The 21,122-nt window shown below is 36.0% G+C and overlaps 1 protein-coding gene, 1 long non-coding RNA gene and 2 pseudogenes across 3 annotated transcripts; 1 reads left to right on the top strand and 3 right to left on the bottom strand.

Moving 5' to 3' along the window:
- Nucleotides 1-4,437: 4,437 nt before the first annotated feature.
- Nucleotides 4,438-7,276, bottom strand: LOC110766756 (glyoxylate/hydroxypyruvate reductase HPR3-like; annotated as a pseudogene). The gene is made up of 4 exons (XR_015833720.1): nt 7,221-7,276; nt 6,207-6,266; nt 5,276-5,615; nt 4,438-5,096 (listed from the first exon to the last, which is right to left on the bottom strand). The product of XR_015833720.1 is annotated as a glyoxylate/hydroxypyruvate reductase HPR3-like (transcript).
- A 182-nt stretch (nt 7,277-7,458) lies between these two features.
- On the bottom strand, nt 7,459-8,196 carry LOC110766980 (glyoxylate/hydroxypyruvate reductase HPR3 pseudogene; annotated as a pseudogene).
- Nucleotides 8,197-12,634: 4,438 nt separating this feature from the next.
- Nucleotides 12,635-13,554, top strand: LOC148296889 (uncharacterized). The gene is made up of 2 exons (XR_015833991.1): nt 12,635-12,988; nt 13,314-13,554. It is a non-coding gene; the product is annotated as an uncharacterized LOC148296889 (long non-coding RNA).
- Nucleotides 13,555-18,485: 4,931 nt separating this feature from the next.
- On the bottom strand, nt 18,486-19,965 carry LOC110766518 (glyoxylate/hydroxypyruvate reductase HPR3). The gene is made up of 2 exons (XM_021969858.2): nt 19,370-19,965; nt 18,486-19,136 (listed from the first exon to the last, which is right to left on the bottom strand). Exons 1-2 carry the CDS (start codon nt 19,802-19,804, stop codon nt 18,612-18,614), a joined length of 960 nt encoding a protein of 319 aa, XP_021825550.1. The 5' UTR covers nt 19,805-19,965; the 3' UTR covers nt 18,486-18,611.
- Nucleotides 19,966-21,122: the final 1,157 nt, after the last annotated feature.

Genomic DNA, 21,122 nt, shown 5'->3' with positions numbered 1-21,122 from the left:
TCTTTTCATTCATCAGCCTAAAAGAAATCATGGGTTTGATTTGAATGAGTCTTTAGCTTCTGATACTGCTAGTAAGTACTGATGACTTCAGCTTCTGATGGGTTTGGTTGGTTTCAGTTGTTGACAATTTAAATAGTTTCTTAGCAACAGAAACTATGGGTGGTAGGCTTAGCTCGAATGTGAAGAGGCACAATGTGAAAAATGTCACTTTGGCTGTGGACACAGTGCCTGAGACGATTGAGAATGAGACAGTCAAGAGCAAGGTGCCATCTGTCTCGGTGCCTTCAGCAGAGGGTGAGATCTTGCAGTCCTCCAATTTGAAGTGCTTTCGGCTTCAATGAACTCAAAACAGCCACACCAGGAACTTCCGTCCTGATAATATGGTTGGTGAAGGTGGTTTTGGTTTAGTCTTCAAGGGGTGGATTGATGAGAATTCATTAACAGCTGCCAAGCCTGGTACTGGCATGGCTATTGCTGTGAAAAGGCTTAACCAAGAAGGTCTCCATGGTCAGAAGGAATGGCTGGTGACTTTCACTTCTATATGCAGAGTCTATGTTTCATGCTCAAATACACTCTCTCTATCTCTTTTTTATCAGCTTTTTGTATTGACCCTAGCATTTTTTTCATCTTAGTTGACTATGGAACAATGTCAAGCAGTTGGGAAGATAAAATAAAGTTACTGATGTTCAATTGCTCAGAGTGCTCCTGAAGCAAAGAAGGCCAAAATATTGATATCAAAACAATCTTGTTGGATCTTGCTATGTTGTGTGTGCAGTATTTTCAGAAAAATATTTAATTGATTGACTTTGTGGAGCTTCTCTTGATCTGTAGGCAGAGGTTAACTCCATTGGAAAGCTGCATCACCCAAATCTTGTGAGGCTGATAGGTTACTGCTTACAGGATAGCTGCCGGTTTCTAGCGTCTGAATTTATTACAATATGAAGGGGAACGCGGATGGCATGTATATTGAAAATTGTATGTTGTAATGAGCATGTACTGCCAGGGCCGGCCCTGGGTGATTGAAGGCCCTGGGCAAAAGTCTAAGAGTGTGCCCTTTATACATAAATTAATAATTATATATTTTATTTTTATCAAATAATTAATTTTATTAAAATTAGAAGAGTTTACAAAAGGCAATGAAGAACAATTTTACATTCAACAACAAATTAACTTTCAATGTCTACATGCTGCACCACCAATATCTTCCACATCATAGCAAATTACCACCATATGCACCTACAAAATAACAAAATATCATTTAAAACGTCTTCTTATTGCAGTTTTAGAAGCAAAATCATCAATTATATCATTATATTTAATATTTTGTAACATATCCCTTTCAATGCACAATATTGCTAGTCCATTCAACCTATCTTGAGCCATGGTGGTTCGCAAGTAAGATTTTAATAATTTTAATTTGGAAAAACTTCTTTCAGCAGATGCCACTGTGATAGGTATAGTCAATAATATCCTATAAGCAACCATTGCATTTGGAAACATATCCACACTCTTTACAAATTCTAGAATTTTAATGGAGGTCCATGGTTTATCCGTTTCATATGCTTCTCTTGGTAACATCACTTGCAACACCTGTAATTCTGACAGTAAATTACATGCATCAACATCTGAAACATCACCATTTTTCAAAGCATTTTCAAGATTCACACAAGAAACTTTCAATTGATTAGCATCCAATGAAGTCAACTTTGCAGCATCAAATAAGAACCCAAAAATAGAACACCTTATCCAACTCTTTTGAGTACACTAGCCATCTTCTATCATGAGTCTCCCCATTTGTTAATGTTCTAATATAAAAATTATAGGAAAAATGTCTAGAGTGTTCATCCAAAGGGAATTTCAAATTAGTTTCCCTTACAGGCCCATTTTCTAAAAGCAAATCTCTCATTTTAACATCAAGATTATCCCAAACTCTTGGATCATAAATGTTTAAATCATTAGCATTAGCATTTTCATTTTCTGCTCTTTCATTCTCATTTTCATCTATGTCATCACTTTGATTTTCATTTACATCATTTTGATTTTCATTTGGTGGTGGTAAATCTTCAGCTAAATTTTCAAGTGAACTAGTATCAGTTTGTTTAAGAAAATATTTGTTCAAAGTTGCTCTTAGGCTTTGAGCAATCTTTAATTCTTTTTTCTTTCTTTGTCTCTTGAGGTTTCCAGAAAGTTGTTTCTTAAACATGTTTAAATTTGTAGCATAAACAGACAGCAATAGCAAATTAAAATAGCAAGGAAAGAACAATAAAACCTGATTGCTGCCAATGCTTTCTATTGCAGTTTTTACCAAGACGGAAGAACCAGCCAGCCAACCAGTAGAACTAATTAAATTGCTTTCAAGTTCAAGATCAATTGCTTTCTCAAAATCGTTCTTCTCTCTGTCTCGTCTCTGGGAGAAGAGAATGTTCAGACTTCTTATTACAGAAAATATACCACAACACAAATACCCATATAAAACAAAAATAAAATAAACCACATACCCATCATCACGCAGCAGCACGCCTGGTTCTTGTTCTTGAGCCTGTTGAGAATTAATTGAAATGACATAAAGAACTAACTTTTGCTTGTTTTGCTCGCAGCCCATTCCCATATAGCATTAGTATATTATATATAATATACCCATAACCCATTACTTTTAGTTTTCTATAAAAAGTTTGAGTTTTTTTTATGAGGAATTAATTTATTTTTTTTTGCATATACATATATATATATATGAGCTATATATAAATTTTTTTTTGGGCCCCTTCAATCTTGGGCCCCGGGCGATGGCCCTAGTTGCCCTGGCCAAGGGCCGGCTCTGTGTACTGCTACAGTTGGTTATATTGTATAGTTTTTTTGTTTAGTGAATGTCTTCATGGTTATTTTCCTCTGAAGCATATTTTCTTTATGTGCCTGAAATTTGAGGGACATGAGGTTTCTCAGCACTTTGTAACATATCCTGCTGCAGAACAAGAGTCTTCCAGTACAGAATTGTTCAATGTTCGAAAAATCGCTATGCGGTAGGCGGGCAGCTTCTAGAGGGTAACCTAGACCTTTTTTTAAATTATTTATTATTTATTATTTATAATAAAATATTTAAATTTATAATTATTTTGTATTATAAATTATAAATTTTTACCAAAAATCATGCAACATAAAAGGATAAAACCTAGGTTTTCTTTAAAGTCAGGAAAAATAATTATAAAGAACAGAAAAGAAAAAAAAACCTGCCAAGCGCCTAGGCGGGCGCCTAGCTCCTAAGCGGCCGATTTTTCGAACACTAACTTGTATAATGTTTATTTTGCATATAGCTCGGGCGTTGTAGCATTTCTGCACTGGGTTCTAGAATTTCATGTTGCCGGTAGTAAGTTGTAAGTGCCCTTTTCATTTTGGCTCCAGAGTGAGTTCATTGGTGAATGTTATATGAGGAGGTCGCAGGTAGCGGATCGTGGCCTGGTGGTGGTCGTCGCGGGTGGAGGCCTGGTGGTGGTGGTCTGTCGTGAGAGATAGAGAGGAAGGGAGGGAGAGAGAGAGAGAGAGAAGGAGGTGACGGCTCAGAGGAGAGAGAGGCAGCGTGAGGTATGTTACCCGACCAGAACTGCCTAGGCGGACTCCCAGCGCCTAGGCGGGCGCCTAGGCAGATTTTACGAACACAATTGTTTCACTACATATAACGTAGCCAGTCATTAGACTAGGCGGGCGCCCAGCGTCTGATACTGCTAGTAAGTACGTATCAGCAGAGGGTGAGATCTTGCAGTCCTCCAATTTGAAGTGCTTCGGCTTCAATGAACTCAAAACAGCCACCAGGAACTTCCGTCCTGATAATATGGTTGGTGAAGGTAGTTTTGGTTTGGTCTTCAAGGGGTGGATTGATGAGAATTCATCAACAGCTGCCAAGCCTGGTACTGGCATGGCTATTGCTGAGAAAAGGCTTAACCAAGAAGGTCTCCATGGTCAGAAGGAATGGCTGGTCAGAAGGAATGGTTTGGTCTTCAAGGGGTGGATTGATGAGAATAATCAGGAGTTGTGGGAGGTCTTGGGACTGGAATTGGGCCATTATAGTATGTTGGTTTTTTACTCAAAATATCAACAAATAATGCAAGAGCCATCACATTTTCTAACTACATTAGTTTGTTCACATGTCAGTTGATGTGCTAATTAATAATTGATGTCATAAGTACACATCATAAGTGAATGCCCTCTGTGTACTCAATTTTGATTTCTGATGTAGGATTGGTGGAGATTGGTTTGAGAGCCTCTTGTTTTCTGTGGTATTGATTTGATGTGTTGCCTTCAGATATTCTGTTTGGCTGACTTTTCTAAGTAAGGTTTGATCAAAAGGAATTTGAAAAAGGTTAAACAGAGATATTACAAGCTTAAGAGAATGTTGGAAATGAGAAAACTCAAAACTGCCAATCAAATGAGATGACCAGACTCATTGTCACAAATACTAATTCATAGCTTCTTGCAAGCCAAGGAATCAGTTCTACAAGAACAGAGTTCACCCCAAAAAAAAAATACTACAAGAAACAAAATGTCCCAAAAGAAAAAAAAAACCAGCACATAAAATCTTATTTAGTCACCCATTGAATGGAGTAACCAAAGGTTTATTTGAGAAGAAAGCTTCCAAATTGGCAATAACTATTTGATTCGATCTCTCGAAAGATTCTGGAGTAAGAGCAGCCTTATGCGGGACAGAACAACATTGTCCAATGCAAAGAGCTCTTGAGGAACATGAGGCTCATTCTCAAACACATCCAAACCCGCACCTCCTATCTCTCAATGCACCAAACACCTCACCAATTCCTTCTCATCAATAATAGCCCCCGTCCGACGTTAACAATCACTCCCTCTCTTCCCAGTGCAGATAAGACTTCCTTGTTAATCATGTGGCGGGTTTGGTCTGTGAATGCACAACAGATGATGAGGGCATCAGTATTGGCTGCAAGTTCATGAACATTGGAATAGAAGAGGTAAGGCAAAGCTTGCGTTTTTCTCCTTGAGTTGTATGAGACAATACACCCAAAGGCCTCAAGTCTTTTAGCAACTTCGGAGCCAATGTTTCCTAATCCAACAATCACAACTCGCTTGCCTCCTAACTGAAATAAAAAATTAGAAATTAGAAAGTCAAGCAATCATTCTATCCCCAATGCTAAAGAACTAATCAGATTTTGTGATTGTGGACGTGTACTTATTATCGTTAACTGTTAATTAACAAACCAACTGCCGTTAACTAATGTGGTTAGAAACTTAGAAAATGCAATCACTTTAGCATTACCTTGAAACCAAGAGGATATTCGCCTTTGCTAGTCCAAGGCCTTTGTCTCACATACCGATCTGCTGCTGAGATTTTTCTCTGCACATCAATGAGCAACCCTATGGCAATATCAGCAACATCTTCCGAGAATGCATTCCCGCAAGTGGTCACTGAAATTCCACGCTGCCTGCACTCGACCAAGTCGATGTTGTCGACCCCAGCAGTGGGGGTCGCAACAAGTTTGAGTGCTGGTAGCAGCCGGAGGAGGTCTGCATTGACTAGAGATGGAATTAGTGAAGTAATGAAAATGGTAAGTGAACACGGTGTTATTTGCAATGAATGCCCTCTGTGTGTGGTCAACCTTTATTGCTACTGATGTAGTGTTGGTGGAGGAGATGGGGTGTGTGGGAGCCTCTTGTTTTTCTGTGGTATTATTCATTTGATGTTATGTTCAGTATTTTTTATTTTTTATTTTCCATTTTCCATTTCGTGGGAGCTAAAATTATAATTGATTGTTGTTTCATTGGCCTCAAGTCTTTTTGCAACTTCAAAGCAAATCCTAAGCGGCATGACAAATCATGAATTTTGAAAAATTAAAGTGTCATTTCTACATACACGAAAGAAAAAGTGTAAGTGTAATAGAAACTCTTTACGTTGCAGAAACAGTCATGGTTTCTTTACTGTTTTATTGAATTTCATTTTATTTATTTATTTTATTATTGTTGTGCTTATTTAACTATTAGAATTAAATAATTGTATAACTGATTGTTGTTACACCAACTTGAAAAAACAATATATCTGACACAAACCACAAAAACAATATTTCAATTAAGGAGTGACATATTTGTTCGAACACTTTCTAGTGTTATCTAAAATCATATCCAATCCATCATTTCAACCAATGAGTTTTCAAGGTTATTTGGAATGGGATTGTGGGCACCGGTCTTCTCACCTTCTCTTCTCTAAAACCCAAAGACCCATTTCGTTCTTCTCACCTTCTCTTCTCTGGAACCTAAATGAGGCATGTACATATTGGTAGTACGCCAATATGAAACACTACTCATCCCTATTGTAGACACCTATATAACCTGTATTTTTAATCTCATTATTTGCAATCTCATCCCTATGTGAAGCCTTAACCCTAAAATCCTCTCAATCTCCTAAATTATTTTAAATTATCTCAAATAATTTTTTAGACTTTTTACAAGTTCTGCATCAACCAAAATGGATAAATATTTGTGTTTGTGTGTTCTTATTTTGTAGGCCAGGAAATAAAGATATGATACACTAGGGTTAATTCCTTCTAGTCCTCCCCTATAGCAGCCTTATAGCATCCTCCTTAGTGTAGTATGATCCCTAGGAATTGTCTTGTCCTTAGGATATGTCATATAGGAATTGTCAGACCCCTTAAACTGACCATAAGAAAAGTCACAGCACTCCCCTCCCTAAGAAGAGAAATGCAACAGTTCTTAAAGAGATACTAGGTATATTAAATTTATTGAAATAATATGGCCACAAAATAAATCCAACTATGGAAAAAAACAAAACTCCCTCAAAATTCATCAATTTAATTTCCTCCAATATTTTCACTCAATATAGAAAATAATATCAAAATGTAGATTTAGAAAACTAATGAACCGTCTCGAATATAGACATAATACATCTTTTCAACTCATCTTTATATACGACTTAATTTTAATTTTTAAATAAGCAAAAATTGAAATGACACAAAATATTCATTTCCAGTGTTGCAAAATAAGTGTGATTGTCAAACTGATTGTATTTCATAACAAAAGTGTCTAAGAAAATCCTATCTCTCTCCTCATGTGACTCACATGAGGAAATAAACAAAAAAACATTTATACAAACAAGCATCCTCATGAGTTAAAATTCAACAATCATTATATTTGGCAAGCAAATCTACACCGTCTGTTGCGTGCAAATCATACAACTCTTAAACATATACCAGTAACGATAGCACCTCAGTTCTTCATCCTTGTCTTCTCTAATAGCCCCATTCATCGCATCAATATTTGGTCCCCTGCATGGATTCATAAAAGTGCACAAACCTTACTAGAAGAAAGATTAGAACAGAAATGGCTGAAGCTCTCCATTGCAAGTGGTTTCTGTATGAACCATTCCCAAGGGAAACAAACCAAAATGACATGCAAGATTATGCAAAAAGTCATGGAGACAATAACCTGCAAATAGAAATCGATTTAATTATCCACAGCCGGTGAAAGCAACGGTTTATTTGAGAAGAATGCTTCGAAATTCCCTGCTACTAGTTCACAAAAAGCTATGAAACATTCTGGTGTGAAGGTAGCATAATGTGGCGACAGTACAACATTGTCCAATGCAAAGAGCTCTTCAGGAACTTCAGGCTCATCCTCAAACACATCCAAACCAGCACCTCCAATCTCTCCTTTCACCAAACACCGCACCATTTCCTTCTCATCGAGCTCCGCATCCTATGTTTACAATCACGCCATCTCTTCCCAGCGCTAACAAGACTTTCTTGTTGATCATGTGGCGGGTTTCAGCAGTCAATGCACAACAAATGACAAGGGCGTCACTGTTAGTAGCAAATTCACAGATAGCAGAATAGAAAGGGTATGAAACGAATGGCTTTTCTGTCCTTGAGTTATACAATATGTTGCAGCCAAAGGCCTCAAGTCCTTTGGCAACTTCTAAGCCAATGTTTCCCGATCCGACAATCCCAACTGGTTTGCCTCCTATCTGGCATTTCCAATCATAGAAACCAATTTAATTTACTTTAAACAAAAGAGGATTTCAATTATCTGTTGACAAACGCATAACATAATCACGTAAGACAATTAGTATGCTCCGTAATCCATGTAGATAATAATTATTCATTTCTTTGAAGCCTTATTACTCACATGAGCCACCAAATTGGGTACCTGCTTTGGTTTTTCTTCCATTTTTATTTGTATTTTTCATACTTTTTAAGAGTAAAAAGTTTGAATAAGGTGGATTTGTATTTCCAAATCCGGTGAGCTTGGGGTTTGACCGAGGAGGGAGTGAGAGAGATAGAGATGAGCTGGGCCATATATTTTTTTTCTTCTTTTTATTTATTTAATTTTTTCCAAAAAAAGACATTTATTTTTAATGATTTAACAGAAAATTGGATGAAATGTTGATGATTTAGACGGCAGGGGGGAAATTGGCGAAAAAAAAAGGTTCATATCCTTAATTTTCTATAATAAAAAAAGGATAGAGGGCTAATTGAAACTTAGGTACAAGGTTAGGGGGTATTTCAATAGTAAACCCTAATAGAAAAGCAAACATACAATACTCGTATTATATATCTACATATGTATTTCTCATGTTTAATACATGTATTTTTTACAAAATTTTCAATATATAAGACACACAAAAGAAAGCAAAGCATGCTTGGATTGAGTGTGCATAGGCGGTCAAGAACTTGTCTAGAGGGAGTTCTGACTCCCATGCTATGAGGAGATGGAACTTTCGGGACAAGTGAGATTCAATATGTGTCGAGGATAATGGAGGGTGAATAATCAGGAGCTGTGGGTGGGAGGTCTTGGGCCATCATTATAGTGCATATGTTTTAGATGGAATTTCAAATGCAAAAGACCATTATAATATTTTCATGATCCAGAGGTCTGCAGTACATGGTGGAGGCACCCCAAAAAAATAGTCTCAATGACCTCAACTATCAACAAAGTAGAGCACATCTTGTTAGGAGAACAACAATCAGTATTACACTAATAATTTAATTTAATAGTTAAATTAAACAACAAATAAAATAACGAAATTAAACAAGACAGTAAAATAAAAACTGATTGTTCTTGCAGATAGAGGCTTGCAAAATTGTAATGTCCTTGAAACAGAATTTCGCCCCTACTCAATTATTGTAGTTCTGCAGGCGTCTACTCCACCAGGACAACTATCTAAATCAAATTATTTCTGGCGAAATGTGTGTGTTTATCTCTCAAACTATACATGATGATGATATGAATGTTATTTGTGATTTGATGTATGAAAACAGAACTAGGGCTCGTGTTTAAATAGAGTGGCTGATACCTGTTCGCTGATACCTGACGACAAACCCAATTAGACAAAAACATTATATGATATTTGAATTTTAAAAATAATTCAAAAAATTAATTAACTCGGAATTACCATTGAATATATTAATTAACCATTGACCCAACTAATTAGGCATTGACCCAAAGGCCAAACCCACAAGCCACTCAATTAGGCCACTTGCATAGCCCAATCTAAACTATTCTATTTCCAAGAGTAAATCTTATAAAGACCTTCAAGGAACTCTAGTTTTCCAATGTGGGACTAATTTCAACTCAAACATGTTTGCAATGCATTGCAAAAACCAACAATACCCCACATTTGAATTGAAATTTGTATTCAAACACCTAACATACCCCACATTTGAATGGAAATTTAAATGCAAATGATGCCTGGATCACTTGAGAGATAGTAGAAATGATATGCATTAGGAGAAGTGTCTTTTGGACTTGAACTTACTCTAGTAAAAATATATCGGGTCTATTGGGTTACGAAGTGGATATAAGAAACTTGAACTGTTCACCACTATTAGTAAACCGAGACAATATATCTCACACATATCAAATCAGACACACGTCAATTCATACATTTGTGTTCATTTAGCCATATCAACTCTCAAAAATGTGGCCCCACACATTTACTCCCATATATGTGACATTAATGAAGAATAGTCTGCCATATTCCTCTTGATAATAAGATATTAATCTCATTAAATGCATAAGCATACCCTCAATCATCAATAGACAATACACACTTATCATAAAAGTGGGCATTTTGTGTGTTCAATACTTTGAGTCATCCCTAACTAGTTTGCCTATTGAACCTAGACCATGGGATCTCCAATCAACTAGGTTAGGTTTCCGCCCGGTTTGATTCATTTAATTGGCTTTAGACCCATTCCCCTCGATGCATACAATGTTTGCTCTCTTGGTAGGTCTTTTTTCCTACTATATTTTCCTTTGACTTTACATAATCAATGGATATATATTACTCCATTTGAGAGCAACTGTCTAATCGTATTGTGTCTTCGCCTTATATGTCTAGACTTGCCATTATAGACACTGTTTTTGGCTCTTGCTTAGGCAGTCATACTATCACAATGTATACAAATGACAGTCACATGCTTGGACCATAATGGAATATCCTCAAGGAAGTTTCTAAGCCATTCAGCTTCTTCTGCTGCACGTTTGTTTAGAGGATTTCCAAGACACTGCTGCACTTCCTAATGTGAAAATATATCCACTAGTTGACTTGGTTTATGTACTGTCAGAAATCCAATTTGCATCACTGTATCCTTCTAAAACAAGTGGATATCTTGTATAATGCAATCCATAACTCATAGTGTTCTTTAAGTATCTTGACACCCTTATCAAAGCATCCCAATGCTCATGTTCTGGATTGCTTGTATATCTCCTAAGTCTACTTATTGAGTAAGCTATGTCAGGCCTAGTATAGTTCATCACATACATCAAACTGCCAATCACTTGGGAATATTCCAATTATGAAATGACATCACCAACACGTTTTTTTTTATTTACAGTTGGCATCAAATGGAGTTGCAGCAGGTTTACTGTCGAAATGTCCAAATTTTCTTAGGATCTTTTTGACATATAATGAGATTGTCAAAACTTTCCTGACCTTAGCCTTTCATGTCAAAACTTGAGTTCAACATTGTCTTAGTATTATCAATCACATCCTTACTTGTTCCCATTATCAACATGTCATCAACATACAAGCACACAATGACACAAGTGTTACCATTGCTTTTAATGTAGACACATTTATCACACTTATTAATTTTGAAACCATGTGTCAACATTGTATGGTCAAACTTTTCATGCCATTGTTTTGGTGCTTGTTTAAGTCCTTATAATGATTTCCCAAGCTTACACACCTTCTTTTCTTGTCCTTGAATCACAAACCCCTCAGGCTGCTCCATGTATATTTCTTCATCTAATTCTCCATTCAAAAAAGCAGTTTTTACATCCATTTGGTGTATATCCAAATTGTAAACAACTGCAATTGTTATTAACATCCTAATAGATGTAATACGTGAAACTAGAGAATAAGTGTCGAAATAATCCAACCCCTCCTTTTGGCGGTATCCCTTGGCAACTAAATGTGCCTTATACTTATCAATGGCGCCATCAGCTTTTAACTTCTTTTTGAAAATCCATTTGTATCCAATTGGTTTATTACCAAGAGGTAAATCAACCAATCCCACGTATTATTTTGCATAATGGACTTTACTTCACTTTTTATTGCTTCCTTCTAAAAAGGAGCCTCATGTGAAGTTATGGCTTCATGATAAGTTCATGGTTCACTTTCAAACAAGAAAGTAAGGAAGTCTGCCCCAAATTTCTTTGGAACTTTTGTTCTTGTTCCTTTTCTTGGTTCAGAATCTATTTCTTGAACTCTTGAGGAAGAAGCTTCATCATGACTTTGATCATGTGACTGCTTTCTAGTTGAACCATATATATTTTCTTTGTAAGGATATATTCCCTGAAAGAATAATGCATTAACTGATTCAATGATAGTGTCAACATGTATGTCCGAAATTTAAGATTCACTACTAGAAATATATAAGCAGGACTATTGTTAGCATATCCAATGAATACACAGTCATTAGTCTTTGGTCCAAATTTAGTTCGCTTTGGTAAAGGAACTTGTACTTTTGCTAGACAACCCCACACTTTTAGTGTCTTATATGTGGGTATTCTTTCTTTCCATATTTTATAAGGAGACTTATTAGTCTTCTTATGTGGAAATTTATTCAAAACTCTATTTGCAGTAAGTAAAGCTTCACCCCACATGTTGTGTGGAAGGTCTAAGCTATTTAACATGGAATTAATCATATCTTTAAAAGCAGGGCCGGTCTTGAGATTTTGAGGGCCCTGTGCGAACCTTAAATTGGGGCCTCACATAAGCCAACACAAACTTACACCATTACGTAGGCCTGTAAAAAAAGCCCGGGCCCGATGGGCTGGCCCGAACCCGGCCCTATTTTTTAATGCATGGGCTTACCCGGCCCGAAGTAATGGGCGGGCTTGGCCCGGCCCGAAGTCTAATGAGCAGGGCTTGGGCCTTATTTTTAAGCCCTTTAAAAACCCGGCCCGGCCCGACTATAATTATTTAATTTAATTAATATAATTATATTATATGTAATATTAATATTATTCTGTCGACAACTTTCTTTGTTGAAAGTTAAAGCATGCTTTGTCTCATTAAAAAAAAGAAAGTTCATGCATGCTTTGTCGGCAACTTTCTTCCTTGAAAGTTGAAACTTGAAAGCATGCTTTGCTTTGTCTCATCAAAAAAATTCTTTGGTTGATTGAAAGCTGACAAAGAAACGGCTATCTAATATAACTTTTCTTTCTTTAAGATGGAGTAGCTATCTTTCTTTCAAACCAGAGAATTTTTTGGTCATCCAGAGACTGGCTTGGCTTTACACTCTCAGCAGCTTTCGAAGTCTCACCCTGGCCTGCAACTGCTTTCTCCTTGGCTCCATTAGGGTTCGTAGTATCATCCTGCAAAGGTTCTTTGCCTTTATTTAGCACAGGTCTGGCTTTGCATTCATCTAGGCTGTGGCCTCTCATACGACAGAAGGAGCAAGACTTCGGGGGACTCTCGTCTCTCACACTTATGCAGTTCCTCAAGTTTGCGGTATTTTATATACAATTTATTGAAGCATATTAGTTGATTTCCCTTGGTATTTGATCTCTATTTAAATATCTGTTTTCAACTTGTGCTTGTGCTGTTCGAATTTTCTTGTTAATTAGAAATTTTAAAATGGACTCTACTCAAAGCCAGCGTATTGAGATTCCTGTTGTTGTTGACCCCTCTCAAGCTATTCCCTCTAGTCAAAAACAAAAACAAGCCTCTGATGCATGGTCACATTTTAAGAAAATTGAAATTGAAAAAGATGGTAAAAAAGAAGTAAAAGCCGAATGCAATTATTGTAAAAAGTTATTTTCTTGTGCATCCACAGGTGGTACTAGTCACTTAAAATCACAGCAAAAAAATTACCCTGTGCTTTCCACCATAGCCCGTGATATTTTAACCATTCCAGTGTCTTCAGTTGCTTCTGAATCAGCTTTTAGCAAAGGTGGACGTGTTATAAGTGACCATCGAGCAAGTTTGGCTCCAAATAGTGTTGAAGCGTGCATTTGTGGAAGTGATTGGATTAAACAAGAAAAAAAGAAAGTCAAGAAGAAAATGATTGTACAAGATGAACAAGAATGGCCGGAGTGGTTTGTCCAAGATGCAGAATAAATATTTTCATTTTTATTGTTTTGTAGTCTATTTCAATTTTGTTTCAACATTATTTCAAAATTTCAATGTATTGTTGTTATTATATAATTATGGATGAAGTTTTCAAACATAGAAAACAAATGGAGTTTGATAAAGCATAAAATAATGGCCCATTTTATAGGGCTAAATAGGCCCGACTCATTGGCCCGATCATAAGCCCGAAAATGTTAGGCCCATGGGTAGGGCCTGGGCTTTGTATATTTGATATAGGACTGGCCCGGCCCGGCCCGATAATTCCTTAGGGCTGAAAAAGCCCGTTACTAGTTAGGGCCTGGGCTCACAACTCTTAGGGCCGGGCTGGCCCGGCCCGGCCCGTTTTACAGGCCTACCATTACGTAATGCCATACAAAAAATGTTTTTTTTTCTTAAAGTGACCAAAGTACCCCTACTCCCAAGGGCAAAATTGAAATTTCACAAAAGAATTAAATTTGATTAAATCGATTAAATTGGATCAGGGATGTTACACCTTTTGAATAATCACCATGATTGTGATGATGAGTCTTTGTCGTAATAGATCATATTCAGATATTAAATATTTTTTAACACCTAATTTATTTTGTATCAATATTCCAAGAACATCATTAATTGGATGCGACTTTTTTGGTTGAGTTAGTTGGATGCATTATTTTTGCAAAATTAAATATATTTATAACACCTAATTTATTTTGTATCAATATTCCAAGAACATCATTAATCGGATGCAACTTTTTTGGTTGAGTTAGTTGGATGCATTATTTTTGCAAAATTAAATATCTGAGTATATATAAAAACAATCGTGTACCACTTTACTAACCACATTTTTAATTGAGGTACCATATATATGGAAGTCTTATCTCTATGGGCACTTGAAAAAAAAAATCTACATGAGTAATTGAAGACCTAGCGTCAAGTCAATGATGGGGACGTACGCACGTGACAAGCAATGTCTCCACATAGGAATATAGATATTATTGGGGCAATTAGAATATTCTTGCTGAAGAATATATATATATATAGTGTCATGCATTCAGTTGAGAGATTCAGTGTCATCATTTGAGGAATGAGGTGCTTAGTCGTTGGATCTATTTCAATGAAATCATGTGGTTGAGATTGATTTAAGTGTTTAAACTTGTTTGTGTCTAATGACTTGCCAAAAACCCACATGTACGTACGCTTTACTGCGTAGCAAGGCTGCTGTAACTCGTCCACGTGTTATAATATGGATGGGTGATATGGTTAATATTTCCCACTTTTATGATGTAATATCAATAAATATCCACTTATATATTCTAACAAACGAGTTATACCATGTGACATACTCTCATACTACGTACACTATAATTACTCGCACTTAAAGCATCCACAATGGGGTCCCTAAACCACCTCCTTAGACAAATTTTAGGGAGGAATTGGAAAAATACAACTCCAACCATGCTCCCTATTCACCTCCTAAAATAGAGCGACCTCTAGGAACTCCTAAATCTGAGAAGAGAGGAAGAACTCCTAGTGGCTCCTTATAATTTAATGATGTTTTGTTTTATGCATAGTTTAAACTTTTAATTAATACAAACTATTTTTTTTTTATAGAGATGATAACCAATCATATTGAATTAAAAAATAACTATAGTATTTATGACTTCCTAACTTAGGGAGTATGATTGGAGTTCAAATTTTATAGAGTTCTTAAAATAAATTTTGTGTGTTTTTAGCTAAATTTTAACTAAAGAATAGGGAGCATGACCTTTGCCTACATAATTACTGACTAATTCCTTGTATCGAGTATTTATTATTTCAGTATGTAGTTGTGAAAGTAGCAGGGATATTGAATGTTGGTGTTGACATTGGACAAGCTGCTTTAAACAGTGGTTGCAACATTATGTGATTGACAGACAGCAGAGCAATTTTTATCTTTCAACGAAAACAATAAGTTTCAAAAAAAACAAACCAAAATTTTAATTTGACCCTAATTGTCATTATGGTGGTTTTGCTGCTAGCTAGGTCACATTTGCATATGACTCTGTTCTTTAAAGAAATTGTACTGGTCCTGTATGTAATAAATTTTCAACTATAATTTTTATTCTACTTTTTGCAATTTGATCTTGTTTATTTTATTTTTGTCATTTGATAGGGAGGGAAATGGGGGAGTATTATATTGGGTTGCCTCAAGATTGTCTTTTACGTGAATCGAACTCGGGTGCACTCAGGGCCAGTCTTTAGATTTTGAGGGCCCTTTGCTAACCTTAAACTGGGGCCTCACATAAGCTAACACAAACTTACACTAGTACGTAATGCCATACAATAAATATTTTTTTTTTCTTAAAGTAAAAATCATCATCAATTAGCATGCAAATTACAAATTAAATAATCTTTCATTATATAACCAATCAACATGATAATGAAGTAAGTCATTTAGTATATATAAATTGAAATTTAGAGACATACTTGAATTTGAATTTAGATTTAAATATGAGTATTTGCTTTTGAGTGACATTTATCAATATTTTTGGTCGATTTTTTGTGTTGAAAATCCTTGAAATTGAAAAAAAAAATTGTCAAAGGATTAAAAAAGAGAGCCAAGGAGAGATATTGGTGATGATTATTACTTATAGAAAATAACGTGTTTGCCTTTTTAATTATTATGATTATTAATTGTTGTTACCAAAAAAGAACTAAAACTATGTTCTACACAAGCGGGTTTTGAAGTTGCGCCCTGAATGGAAAGTTGAGGCCCTGCAAACCAACACAACTAGAAATGTCTTTGTGTGAAAAATTATATATATATATTATATACATATATTAATATATACATATATTATACACATTAAAAAATTCGAGGGCCCTGTGCGGTTGCACCACTTGCACACCCTCAGGGCCGCCCCTATTTAAAAGTTCTATTTTTCCTTTTTGCAACATCATTTTGTTGTGGTGTATAAGGAGTTGTTGTTTGCTATACAATTCCATGTGTAGCACAAAAACCAGAGAAGGCTTGAGATTCATACTCCCCACACTTACTGCAATCATCAATGAAGGAGGTGTAATAATTCTTCCCTCCACGAATTGTTGTAGACTTAAATTCACAAAGATCGCTATGAATTAAACCAAGTAATTCATTTGATTTTCCCAAAACAGACTTAAAAGTTTGTCTAGCAAATTTGGATTCCGTACATGTTTGGCACTTATGATTGAAATCAATATTAAACTTTGGTAATAGTCCTAAATTACACATTCTATGTAAGAAATGAAAATTAACATGTCCTAATCTAGCATGCCATAAATTAGATGACTCAACAATATAAATAGACTTATTTATTTCATTAATAGCATCAAAAGCCAATACATTGAGTTTGAAAAGACCATCAGCCAGGTAGCCTTTTCCTACAAACGTTCCCCCCTTAGTTAGGACAAACTTGTCATACTCAAATACAAGTTTAAAGCCCTTGTTACTCAACAACGGGCTTGACACAAGGTTTTCCAAATTTCTGGATCATGCAGCACATTCTGCAGAGTCAAGTTCTTTCCATAAGTGAATTTCAGCACTACTTTGCCTTTTCCTTGAATTACAGAAGCAGAGGCATTGCCCATATACAGCTTTTCTCCACCAGAAATCTGATGGTAATCAGAAAACATGTTTCTGTCACCACAAATATGCTTGGTAGCACTTGTATCAATCCACCAATCTTTGTCATTCGAAATGTGTTAGGAGAACAATAATTAGTATTACATTAATAATTTAATTTAACAGTTAAATTAAACAACAAATAAAATAACGAAATTAAACAAAGCAGTAAAATAAAAACTGATTGTTCTTGTAGATAGAGGCTTGCAGAACTACAAGCACTAAGTAGGGGCGAAATTCTGTTTCAAGGACATTGCAATTATGCAAGAACAGTCAGTTTTTTTTTAATGCCTTGTTTAATTTCGTTATTTTATTTGTTGTTTAATTTAACTATTAAATTAAATTATTAATGTAATACTGATTGTTGTTCTCCTAACACATCTTCACTGTGAATTCGCATTGAACACGAACACGATTTAATGGGTGGATGAATCCATGACTTAATGGAGAAGTGTGAATCATGTAAATTTAATGGTTATTATGGACTTTGCAATTAACACGAATTACTGTTGTAGAATAATCTAACAAATAGCGCTAGATCATCATATTTTTTTAACCACATTAATCATGATTTGGGTCCTAGTAAACGTGTTATTGAATAATTTATCATAATAATTGATGCAACAAGTAAGCATCATTATTTATAAGTCATGTAATACTTTAGCAATTACCTTTTTGGTGGGGTACAGATATAGATACCTTTCATTTGAAGGCCCAGATGAATATTTCACTTTCCATCCTCCTCATTTTAGTAACTTGGAAAATATAGATAGAAGTACTGAAAATGGTAGGTGAATACACTGTGTGATCAACTTTATTGCTGCTGATGTAGGGTTGGTGGAGGAGATGGGGTGTGTGGGAGCCTCTTGTTTTTCTGTGGTATTCATTTGATGTTGTGTTCTGTATTTTATTTTTATTTTTATTTTTGCATTTTGCATTTCGTGTCGGTTAACTGTCGTTTGGCTGTTGGCCAAAACTAAGGGAGCAAAAAGTTATGTTATAATTGATTGTCGTTTCATTGGCCAATATACTAAATCATCCACTGGAATAGAAGGCCTATCTTTTTGCAACTTCAAAGCAAACCTGAGTCGGTGGAGAGTGTCTGAGAGCCTATCTTTTTTCTGTGGTATTCATTTCATGTGTTGTCTTGGCTGGCTTTTATAATTAAGGTTTGATCTAAAGGAATTTTACAAAGAGATATTACAAGCTTAAGAGAATGTTGGAAATAAAGAACAATGAAAACTGCCAGTCAAATGAGATAATCAGAGTCATTGTACTTCATAGCTTCTTGCAAGCCAAGGAATCACTTCCACAAGAACAGAGTTCAGCCAAAAACAAAATGTCTGAAAAAATTAAAGGAAACAACACATAAAATCAAATTTAGTCATCCATGAATGGAGTAACCAAAGGCTCATTTGAGAAGAAAGCTTCCAAATTGGCAATAACTATTCGACTCGAACTCTCTACAGATTCGGGAGTAAAAGCAGCGTTATGTGGAGACAGAACAACATTGTCCAAAGCAAAGAGTTCTTCAGGAACATGAGGCTCATTCTCAAACACATCCAAACCAGCGCCTCCAATCTCTCCATGCACCAGAAACCTCACCAATTCCTTCTCATCAATAATAACCCCCCGTCCAACGTTAACGATCACTCCCTCTCTTCCCAGTGCAGATAAGACTTCCTTGTTGATCATGTGGCGGGTTTGGTCTGTCAATGTACAACAGATGATGAGGGCATCAGTATTGGCTGCAAGTTCATGAACACTGGAATAGAAGGGGTATGTTAAAGATGGTTTTTTGCTCCTTGAGTTGTATGAGACAATGCACCCAAAGGCCTCCAGTCTTTTAGCAATTTCAGAGCCAATGTTTCCTAATCCAACAATCCCAACTCGCTTGCCTCCTAACTGAAATCAATTACCAGTTGACAATTAATATTACATAAATAATAAGAAAATATATAGAGAGTCAATCAATCATTTAATATCAAAGGATCAACTAGGGTGTTTGTGAGTTATGGACGTGTACTTATTACATCAATTATTATCGCTAACTGTTAATTAACAAATCAACAGCCATCAACTAATGTACATATGTGGTCTAGAAACTTAGTAAATGAGATCTCTCTAGCTAGCATTACCTTGGAACCAAGAGGATAATCTCCTTTGCTAGTCCAAAGCCCTTTCACATACCGATCTGCTGCTGAGATTCTTCTATGCACATCAATGAGCAACCCTACGGCAGTATCAGCAACATCTTCTGAGAATGCACTCCCAGAAGTGGTCACTGATATTCCACGCCGCCGGCACTCGACCAAGTCGATGCTGTCGACCCCAGCAGTGGAGCAGACAACAAGTTTGAGTGCCGGAAGCAGCCGGAGGAGGTCTGCACTGACCTGAGTGAAAGGGTAGCGAAGCATGGCATAGGTGGTCAAGAACTGGTCTAGAGGGGGTTCTGACTCCCATGCTTTGAGGAGATGGAATTTTTGAGACAACTGAGATTCAGCAATTGCCAAGGATGATGGAGGGCGAATAATCAGGAGTTGTGGGAGGTCTTGCGATTGGGATTGGACCATTATAGTATAGCATGAGCATATGTTTTAGATAGAATTTCAAATGTAGAAGAAGACCAGTATATAATATTTTCATGATCTAGAGGGCATCATATGGCCGAGGGACCCCACAAAAATAATAGCCTCATTGAAATTTGCATCAGAGAAACAGTAGAATCAGAAGAATGGTGTATGATTGAATTGAATTGAACATTTTGTTTTAAGGCATAAATAACTCCTATTTTTTTGTCGACGGGCATAAATAACACTAGATCATTACCTTTTTTTAAACCACATTAACTATCTGAATAAACGTGTCACTGAATATTTATCATAATAATTTGATGCAACGAGTAAACATAATTATCAATTATCAAGCAATGTAATCACTTTAGCATTTTTCCTCATTTACGAGAAATTATAGATTACCTTACCCAAACAGAGAATGCGGAAAACATTTGAAGGCCTAGATGAATATTTCACTAAATCATGCTCATTTTTACTACCATGTGGAAAATAGGGAAGGAATTAGTTAAGTGCTCCAAATAGTAGGTGAAGATGGTACTATATATGCAATGAATTCTGAATGCCCATTGTTGCTGATGTATGGGCTGGCGGATGAGCCTCATGTTTTCTGTGGTCTTTCGATATTTCTTGGGATTTTGTCGGTTAAATGTCGTTGGGCCGACTTTTATAAGTTTTGAGCAATAGTTTAGAAAAAGAAAAGGGATTTTTGCATAAATGTCGTTTGAACTTGCCTCTGTTTCAATTTGTCACTCTAAAGAAAATTTTAAGAGAGATGTCATCTTAATTTTTCAAAATCCATGATTTGTCATCTAACTTTAACACCATCCAATTTTCCATCCATTTTAAGGGTATTTTGGTCTTTCCATTTTTTTTTTTTTAAAAGGATACACATTGCATAGGACCCTCTCTCTCTCTCTCTCTCAGCATGTATAAATTTTTTTATGGTGTTCATTGAGCATGTCTACAATTTTAAAAAAGAAAAAAGACGAAGAAGAAGGTGGACTTGGTTTGGGTGGGCTGAGGGAAGGTGTTCCGTGGTAGAGAGAGGAGGAAGGGGAAGAGAGAATGGTGAATTGAGGAAGGGGCTATGAAGAGGGAAGGGGGCAAGGACGGAACCAGGAATTTTTATAGGGGTGGGCTAATTTTTTTTTCCAATAAGATATCTAACATAAACTTGTTTGTCATAAAGTAATATATACATAAACACCAAATTAAACACACATTGTCAAACCTCAAACAAATAATACATTGCTTAAAAAAAAAAAAGAGCTTACCTAATGAAGTGGAACCCTACGCTCCTTGAGTGCATCAAAGT

The sequence above is a fragment of the Prunus avium genome, chromosome 2 (genome assembly GCF_965620075.1).
Source record: "Prunus avium chromosome 2, drPruAviu1.hap1.1, whole genome shotgun sequence".
Lineage (NCBI taxonomy): Eukaryota > Viridiplantae > Streptophyta > Magnoliopsida > Rosales > Rosaceae > Prunus > Prunus avium.
This window is presented reverse-complemented; position numbering and strand designations above follow the sequence as displayed.